Source organism: Aegilops tauschii, chromosome 5, assembly GCF_002575655.3.
Source record: "Aegilops tauschii subsp. strangulata cultivar AL8/78 chromosome 5, Aet v6.0, whole genome shotgun sequence".
NCBI lineage: Eukaryota > Viridiplantae > Streptophyta > Magnoliopsida > Poales > Poaceae > Aegilops > Aegilops tauschii.
In genome coordinates, this window is record NC_053039.3 from 261,494,513 (window position 1) to 261,502,887 (window position 8,375).

An 8,375-nucleotide genomic window follows, 5' to 3' on the forward strand; every position below is an offset into this window, starting at 1 on the left:
GCAAGGAACACGAACCAATAAACTACTCCCTCCGTTCCTAAATACTTGTATTTCTAGGCATTTCAACAAATGACTACATACGGAGTAAAATGAGTGAATCTACACTCTAAAATATGTCTACATACATCCGTATATGATATTCATTTGAAATGTCTAGAAAGACAAGTATTTAGGAACAGAGGGAGTAATCAATAATGCATGGAGATGGCAAGGCGGTCAGGATCAGATGAGTCATCGCAACAGCCCAAAGGAAAAGGAAAAGATGGAATAGAATACATGTGATAATACACCATGCAACATGCTACTGGTCTACCGCGGCGCCCCGCTACGCTCCTCACTCTCAGCTCAGCTCAGCTCTTGGCAGCCTATAAATAGACGCTCTTGTGCAACTCATACGGCACACCCATCCTCCTTCAGAAGCACAGAGAGAGATCTTCTAGCTACATACTGTTGCCGTCGATCCAGGAAAATGTGCGGCATACTGGCGGTGCTGGGCTGCGCTGATGACACCCAGGGGAAGAGAGTGCGCGTGCTCGAGCTCTCGCGCAGGCTCAAGCACCGCGGCCCCGACTGGAGCGGCATGCACCAGGTTGGCGACTGCTACCTCTCCCACCAGCGCCTCGCCATTATCGACCCTGCCTCTGGCGACCAGCCGCTCTACAACGAGGACAAGTCCATCGTCGTCACAGTACGTTTACTTTCTGTGTGTATATCTCTGCCGCTATTGTAGCTTGGTTCTTTCTGTTAAAACAAGTACTCCTTGCAGGTGAATGGAGAGATCTACAACCATGAACAGCTCCGGGCGCAGCTCTCCTCCCACACGTTCAGGACAGGCAGCGACTGCGAGGTCATCGCACACCTGGTCAGTCACCTACATGACAGCATTCAAATGTCAACTCTCCTCTTCCCCCTCATTAACAACAATTACTAGTCATGATACCATTAAGATATGGTGCGCCAAGTTGCAAGACACTAACATATCTATCACAAGTCAAAAAACCAACTCTGTGAGGGAAAGACACGAATAACACCAGAATGACATTTGTTGCATTTGAAGTCCTTTCATGAGGGACCACCGTAAACAGAGAAATGATTCCATGTAACTGATAAACGAGAAAAGAAGATAATTAACAAAACTGGAAATATGTGATTGACAAGTGGATGCATAACTTAATTTTACCATTGTATAGTACGAGGAGCATGGGGAGAACTTCATCGACATGCTGGATGGTGTCTTCTCCTTCGTCTTGCTCGATACACGCGACAACAGCTTCATTGCTGCACGTGATGCCATTGGCGTCACACCCCTCTATATTGGCTGGGGAATTGATGGTAAGTCGATACCTACCCTCAGACAATCTTGTCACGGAGTAGTGATACTACCTAGTCAAGAATAAGTAAAATATGTCTAACATTACCTGCTCATGTTCTGCAAATTGCCAGGGTCGGTATGGATATCATCAGAGGTGAAGGGCCTGAATGATGATTGTGAGCACTTTGAGATCTTTCCTCCTGGCCATCTCTACTCCAGCAAGCAGGGAGGCTTCAAGAGATGGTACAACCCACCTTGGTTCTCCGAGGTCATTCCTTCAGTGCCATATGACCCACTTGCTCTCAGGAAGGCTTTCGAAAAGGTCAGACAAGGCCATTGCCTGAAACTCAAAAATAACAATTTTAAGATCCACCATGGTCTAACTGTGTAGTCTTCTTTCAGGCTGTCATCAAGAGGCTTATGACGGACGTTCCATTCGGTGTTCTACTCTCTGGTGGCCTTGACTCATCATTGGTTGCAGCCGTTACAGTTCGTCACCTGGCAGGAACAAAGGCTGCAAAGCGCTGGGGGACTAAGCTTCACTCTTTTTGTGTCGGACTTGAGGTATGGAACTGAAAAAGATCAACAATGACACTAACCTTTAGCAGATTTCCAACAAATTGCACCACAATATTATTACGCAGGGGTCACCTGATCTGAAGGCTGCAAAGGAGGTAGCCAATTACCTGGGCACCATGCACCATGAGTTCACCTTCACTGTTCAGGTAGCAAGCATGAACAGCAGCATGCTTCATCTGTTGACCATACCAGACTAGTTGTTGTACTAATAGCACAAAGCATTGCAGGACGGCATTGATGCAATTGAGGATGTGATTTATCACACCGAAACATATGATGTGACGACAATCAGGGCAAGCACGCCAATGTTCCTGATGTCACGCAAGATCAAGTCACTTGGGGTCAAGATGGTCATCTCTGGTGAGGGTTCCGATGAGATTTTCGGAGGGTACCTCTACTTCCACAAGGCACCCAACAAAGAGGAGCTCCACCGTGAGACATGTCAAAAGGTGAATAGGAAAGAAATTTTCAGAAAAATGGCAGATTCAGACACCCTGACATAATGATTACACTGTAGATCAAAGCTCTGCATCAGTACGATTGCTTGAGGGCCAACAAGGCAACATCTGCATGGGGCCTCGAAGCACGTGTGCCATTCTTGGACAAGGAGTTTATCAATGAGGCAATGAGCATTGATCCTGAGTGGAAGATGGTATGCTCAAGCTCAAACCTTACAAATCTAGAAACTAGAGAAAGAGCATACCATATTGTTGTAAAATGTCTTCCTAGTTTCTACTTTTAGACAATTACTATATCTGATGTTACAGATCCGGCCTGATCTTGGAAGAATTGAGAAATGGATGCTGAGGAAAGCATTTGATGACGAGGAGCAACCATTCCTGCCGAAGGTAACAGTTTTTATTTCAAATTTCTGCTACATCAATATGTTAATAGAGCAGTGGAGTTAACAGTTCCTATTGTGTGGCAATTGCAGCACATTCTGTACAGGCAGAAAGAGCAGTTCAGTGATGGTGTTGGCTACAGCTGGATTGATGGCCTAAAGGCTCACGCAGAATCAAATGTAAAAACATTGCTGCCTCTCATGTTCAACACATCACTGTTATGCATAAAATTGTAGTAAAAAATCAGTTATTTGTAAAATGGTATAATTACACGAGATGTAAAATTATTAATGCAGGTGACAGATAAGATGATGTCAAATGCAAAGTTCATCTACCCACACAACACCCCGACTACAAAAGAGGCCTACTGTTACAGGATGATATTTGAGAGGTTCTTCCCCCAGGTGAGCAAATAAAACAGCAAGAACATGAAACAGAAAACTCACTTTTCCATAGAAATAACTATGTTGATGCAAGCATATCTGTTGCTCTTGTACCAGAACTCGGCGATCCTGACGGTGCCAGGTGGGCCAAGCGTTGCATGCAGCACGGCGAAGGCGGTAGAGTGGGATGCCCAGTGGTCAGGGAACCTGGATCCCTCAGGGAGAGCAGCACTTGGAGTCCATCTCTCGGCCTATGAACAGGAGCATCTCCCAGCAACCATCATGGCAGGAACCAGCAAGAAGCCAAGGATGATCGAGGTTGCGGCGCCTGGTGTCGCAATTGAGAGTTGATGGTGTCCTGTCCTGCTTGCCGTTTCTGATAAGAAATAAGATGTACCTGGTCTTGCCATTAGAGTGGTGCAGACCTAAGGTTTGAGTGAAGATTGTGCATTAATGTTTCTATTGTTCTTATGAAATCGGAGACCGGATGATTTCTAATCCTTTTCTGGCAACTTCCATCAAAACATTATTACATGATGGTTATTATTTGACATAAACGGCTACATCTAACCAACTTGAAAGGATGACAAAGTTGCAATATTAGCTACAATAGTCCAAAGAGGTCATAGTTAGCATGATAAAACAAGATATTTTTCTGAATACAAAGCGGTATGAGCTGAACAGACGAGTAGCCTACCTACATTTAGAACAAAACTACCACTAAAGAAAAGAAGATGTTGAATTGAACAGTGAGTAATAAATTCATTTGACCTCTTATATTAGATCACTTGTTTACAACCAACATATCTAATCCTTCTCCAACAAAACTTACTTTTAATACAACATGGCAATTAAGGCCATATTAGGAATCCTGAAAGGTTTCCCAGGTTCTGCGAGGAGAATTGACCTTCTCCAGGTGAATTTCATGCATTCCGAATGAGCCTTTATGTATGTCAATGATTATATGGAATAAAATGACATCTTCTTTCTCCAAAAGTAAACATCACTATTGCAAGATATCCCATCAAGATGGGAGGCTTGGACAAAATAAACTCGCACCAGAAGTAATTTTGCCCCCAGTCAATTCTTTATAACTTACAGGCAACAGTTTGCCGATAGTAGCAACTGAACTTGTACAATAAGTCAATAACTGAGCTAACGGTATAAACATCATCTACTCCATCCATTAAAATAGATCAAACCCATACCTAATGCCACATTAGCTAGCACCGGCATTTAGACGAAGTTGCAAAAGTTCATATTCGAACATGAAATTATTGCAGGTTCCAACTTAAGATACCATGAATGATGTGAATCATTATATCTAGTAGGGACCAATGAAGACATCAACAGATGAAGAGGATAACACAAACTTAATGAGTTTGCTAAATTTGTTAATCCCAAAGTAATGAAAATATGTTGCTATGCGATTCCTGGCTTCATGCCTTCATTTCTGTTTTAAAGCCACCTTCAAGGCTGGCTACAGGTACTTGAACTTGGTAACTGAAGAATAGGTGCACTTTGGCCTACTGGTACTGGTTCGCAGCTTCTTGGTCTGCATTGTTCACATAAAAAAAAAATTAGCATCTAAAGGCAACTCAATGGTTTGTGCTTACAACAAAAAAGCATCCTGACACCAGAGAAATGATCAGGTTACCTTTTTGGTGCTTCAATGGCAGCATCATCCGGTACCTTAATCAGAATTCCACTACTAGGATGGATGTTTCCCTGGGGTACACATGCATCAAGCAAAGCCTTAGAAAAAAATGCATCCTCAATCCATTGCATTTTATCAATGTAACAATAGTAGTACATCGTAGAGCTACTAATACACTTCCACTCACTATCGTACCATCTTAACACGTAGATTAACCGCAAAGCTTATCTCGTGCTCAACAGATTTTGGTTTTCCGATGAGGCAGCCACAATACCAAATGGCAAATCTGATGACAGCTGCTAAGTACAACGAAAGTAACTAAACTAAAACTTGTTTCTTTTCCTAAAGAACCATGCAGCACATCTTTACTCAGGATGCAGGCGGAAGCGGACGTCCGCGAGCCCGTTTCGTCCGCGCCGCCAAAATCACCTAAATGGCTTTGCGGACGAGCCGCAAAAACAAAGCGGGCCTAGTGGACACGTCCTGTGGAGCCTGCCAGGTCCGCCTAGTTCGCTAAACACGACACGAGCAGCCGCAGTAGCGAATTGAAGCATCAGGCATGCTGCCGTTCACCACAGCCGCCGGCGCCCAGCGTCAGCACACAAAAATGATATTATCGCTTTGGGCCTGTATGTCTACACGAGCCTGTATGTTTACTTGAGTTAAGCTTAAGCTAGTCGGCAACTCTAACTGCAGGAGCTAGATACAAGCTGTACTGTTCTTATCAGCTAGTCTGACTATGCGGACGTCCGCATGTGCCCCCCGGGCATAGCAGGCTGTCAAAACTGAAGGACGCAGGCTGCTGCTAATCAAGCGATTAGAGTTGCGGACGTCATCTTAGTGCCTTTTTATTGGGAGACCATTCATCTACAATGAGTCAGAGATTAAGCCATTCTTTTTTTCCTCGGTCACAACATACAAAAATCTAAGAAAAAAGGTAAACCATCTGATTAAACTTCAAGGAACAGTTATTCAAAAATTAAGATTAAGCAAGTGAACAGATGTGCTTCTTTAAAGGAACATTCTCGCCGTGAAACCAACACATAATATATGCATCTCCTGCTTGGCGTAACAGAAGAAACTACACTAGACTCTGTTTCACGTGATAACATAATCCAGCATAAGAGAAAACACTCAACAAAAGAAATGTTTCACAATCCAGGACCAGAAACACCAAATACGCATGACATCCAACCCACCCCAACTAGTAACTACAGTCATAATCCATCAACCCATGTGGCTTCTATCTTTGCCCACCGAAATACTCAGGGTGACTTCCCAAAAATGTCTAACGACACAAGCACTGCCCTTGAAGTAGGATAGTAACAACCAAACCACCGGACTTGTATGATTTATAAACACAAATATAGAGTTACCAAAGCACGTCAATATATCAAATTATCCCAGGAACTGCTGAATTCCGCATGTCTCTACATATGTGTGCAGGCTCAGATATATACAGCTAACCATGCACAGGTCGCGCATAGAGACACGCAAGCAAATGAGTATGGAGCCTTAAACAGCGGCATTAGAACTTTAGAAGAACTAATAAGATCTAGTAACAACTGAATCTGCCATCTCTAACTATAGGGGGCACAATTTCAGCATCAATATCCACATTACGATCCTATCATGCGCAAATTTTCTGAACATGAATAGAAGCCATGATCTGAGCACGTATATAGTTTGGTAATCGTTAGAAGCATCCTGCAATTTAGTGCGAATGCGGACTTACTGGATGGTAGACACCAACCCTACGAACTGATAAATATATGATCTTGTCCAATGCAGGGACAAGCAAATTAAACAGTACATAAAACATGAAGAGTACTCACCGGCAAGGCAGCGCCTTTCCCCTTCTTTTTATCTCTCAGTACCTTGGCAACAAGGCCGGCCCTCCTCTTGCCCTTGCTTAGATCCTCAGTTTCTGAGATCTCGGAGTGCTTCCTGTCGCTGATCTTCCAGTTGGCGCCCCTGCGGACAAGTACCTTGGCGGCCTTCCACCCGTCGGTGCTGGTGTCGATGACGGTGACCTCCGTCCTGGAGCGCCTCTCCCCGTGCTCAGCACCGGCATCCCTATCGGCCCGGCGGCGCTTCCTGGCCTTGGCCTTGTCTTTGTCGTCCTTGTTGGCGGACTTGACGTTGGGGCGAGGGCGGGGTCGGTACTGCTTGCGGAAGGGCTTGAGGGGGCGATTGGATCGCGGGGCCGAGGGGACGGCGAAAATTTCGGAGATGACGCCGGAGAGCGGCTGCGGCGACGGCGGCGGCGACGGCGGCGGCGGCGAATGGTTGTTGTTGGTATCGCTAGGGTTTGGGGGGGCGGGGTTGCGGGGTGGCTTGGGGATAGACTTGGGATTAGGGGGCGGGTCTTGGGGGTTGGTGGCGGCGGCCTCGCGGTCGGACGGCGGCGGCGGAGGGGGGACAGGCGGAGGAGGAGAGGGAGGGGACAGCTGGGTTCGGCCATAGAGGAGGTCATCGATTTGGAGGTGAGAGGGGAAGGAGAGGCCGCCCTTGGTGTGGAGGCGGTGGAGCCATGACGGCGTTTTGTTGTTGCTGCTGCTCTCGGCCACGGAGAGCACCCAGTGGCAGCACGGCATTCTTCCCCCTTCTCCGATCAGCCGTGGCCGCCGCCGGGATGTGGGGGAAGCAGGAAGAAGGTTCTGAGATGTACGAGGACTAAGGAGCGGATGTCCGTTTCATACTCCTACACTGGCTTTCGCTTACGGAAGATATGGTTAGTGAGCCCATTGGTAAAAAGGAGTATATACAATACTTTTGAGGGGTTCAACAATTTTATTGCGCGATATAAACGTCCGTCGGAATATAAGTTGGGTCATAGGATTAGCAAGCCACAAATAGTGACACTAATCAAGCAAAGCGGCATGTTTGACAAGATTATGAGCTTCAAAACTTGAAGCTCGACTTTCAAACCCAACCGAACAACTATCAAAATAGCTAGACCTAAGAATAAACTCGTTAATAATGGGCGAGTAAGAGCCCCCGGAACCATCTTTGATATCGTTCATGTTTTGCTTGCAATCACAAGCAATAACCACCTTAGTCATTATCAAATTTTTCGTGAGTGTGAGTGCCTTCCTCCACGCAAGAGCCCCCACTGATGTCGGATACTTCATGCCAGGGCAGACAATTGTCGATGATCCAAGATAAATTCCGTTGCGCATCTGCATACTGCCGCCGCTACACCTCCATCGCCACCATGGGCTAGACCACCATCAACATAAGTTTTAACATGATCGACTAGGGTTGGCTTCCAACAGTTATAGATGGGGGGACGTGGGCAGCCCAAGGCATGACTGCAGCTTCTAGGGGTTTCATGTTGTCAGGCTCAGAAATAAAACGTTGAACAAACATGTATGTTGGCATAGGGCTCTGAAAATTTTCTTCATGGACGGCCTTCCTTTTTGCCGTCTAAATCGCCACAAGGTTACCAATAACTTATTAAATTTGCATGTGATAATGATTCCAACATCCTAAAAAGCAAATGTTTTGCACTTGACTCTCTGATGTCAACAATCCGCTCCATTAGATCTTCATCCATTAAAGCTCATACACACCTTGTTGTTGTACACTCAACTATGGAG

At 45.5% G+C, this 8,375-nt stretch overlaps 2 protein-coding genes across 2 annotated transcripts; one reads left to right on the forward strand and one right to left on the reverse strand.

Moving 5' to 3' along the window:
- The first annotated feature begins 298 nt into the window (after positions 1–298).
- LOC109747609 (asparagine synthetase [glutamine-hydrolyzing]) lies at positions 299–3,614 on the forward strand. The gene is made up of 12 exons (XM_020306641.4): positions 299–688; positions 767–862; positions 1,191–1,332; positions 1,444–1,634; positions 1,715–1,876; positions 1,957–2,037; positions 2,119–2,340; positions 2,409–2,543; positions 2,659–2,739; positions 2,826–2,912; positions 3,030–3,137; positions 3,234–3,614. Exons 1-12 carry the CDS (start codon positions 299–301, stop codon positions 3,465–3,467), a joined length of 1,929 nt encoding a protein of 642 aa, XP_020162230.2. The 3' UTR covers positions 3,468–3,614.
- Positions 3,615–4,181: 567 nt separating this feature from the next.
- LOC109747610 (uncharacterized) lies at positions 4,182–7,505 on the reverse strand. The gene is made up of 3 exons (XM_020306642.4): positions 6,609–7,505; positions 4,774–4,844; positions 4,182–4,671 (listed from the first exon to the last, which is right to left on the reverse strand). The coding sequence occupies exons 1-3, from the start codon at positions 7,368–7,370 to the stop codon at positions 4,587–4,589; spliced, it is 918 nt and encodes a 305-aa protein (XP_020162231.1). The 5' UTR covers positions 7,371–7,505; the 3' UTR covers positions 4,182–4,586.
- Positions 7,506–8,375: the final 870 nt, after the last annotated feature.

What these genes read in the sequence shown, in the direction of transcription:
- LOC109747609 (XM_020306641.4), top strand. Translation starts at nt 299, where the DNA reads ATGCTACTGGTCTACCGCGGCGCCCCGCTACGCTCCTCACTCTCAGCT. An exon ending in AGTTCACCTTCACTGTTCAG is followed by an intron (nt 2,038 to 2,118) that starts GTAGCAAGCATG and finishes AAAGCATTGCAG; the next exon opens with GACGGCATTGATGCAATTGA. An exon ending in AGGCTCACGCAGAATCAAAT is followed by an intron (nt 2,913 to 3,029) that starts GTAAAAACATTG and finishes TTATTAATGCAG; the next exon opens with GTGACAGATAAGATGATGTC.
- LOC109747610 (XM_020306642.4), bottom strand. Translation starts at nt 7,370, where the DNA reads ATGCCGTGCTGCCACTGGGTGCTCTCCGTGGCCGAGAGCAGCAGCAAC. An exon ending in GGAAAGGCGCTGCCTTGCCG is followed by an intron (nt 4,845 to 6,608) that starts GTGAGTACTCTT and finishes TGTGTACCCCAG; the next exon opens with GGAAACATCCATCCTAGTAG. An exon ending in GCCATTGAAGCACCAAAAAG is followed by an intron (nt 4,672 to 4,773) that starts GTAACCTGATCA and finishes TGAACAATGCAG; the next exon opens with ACCAAGAAGCTGCGAACCAG.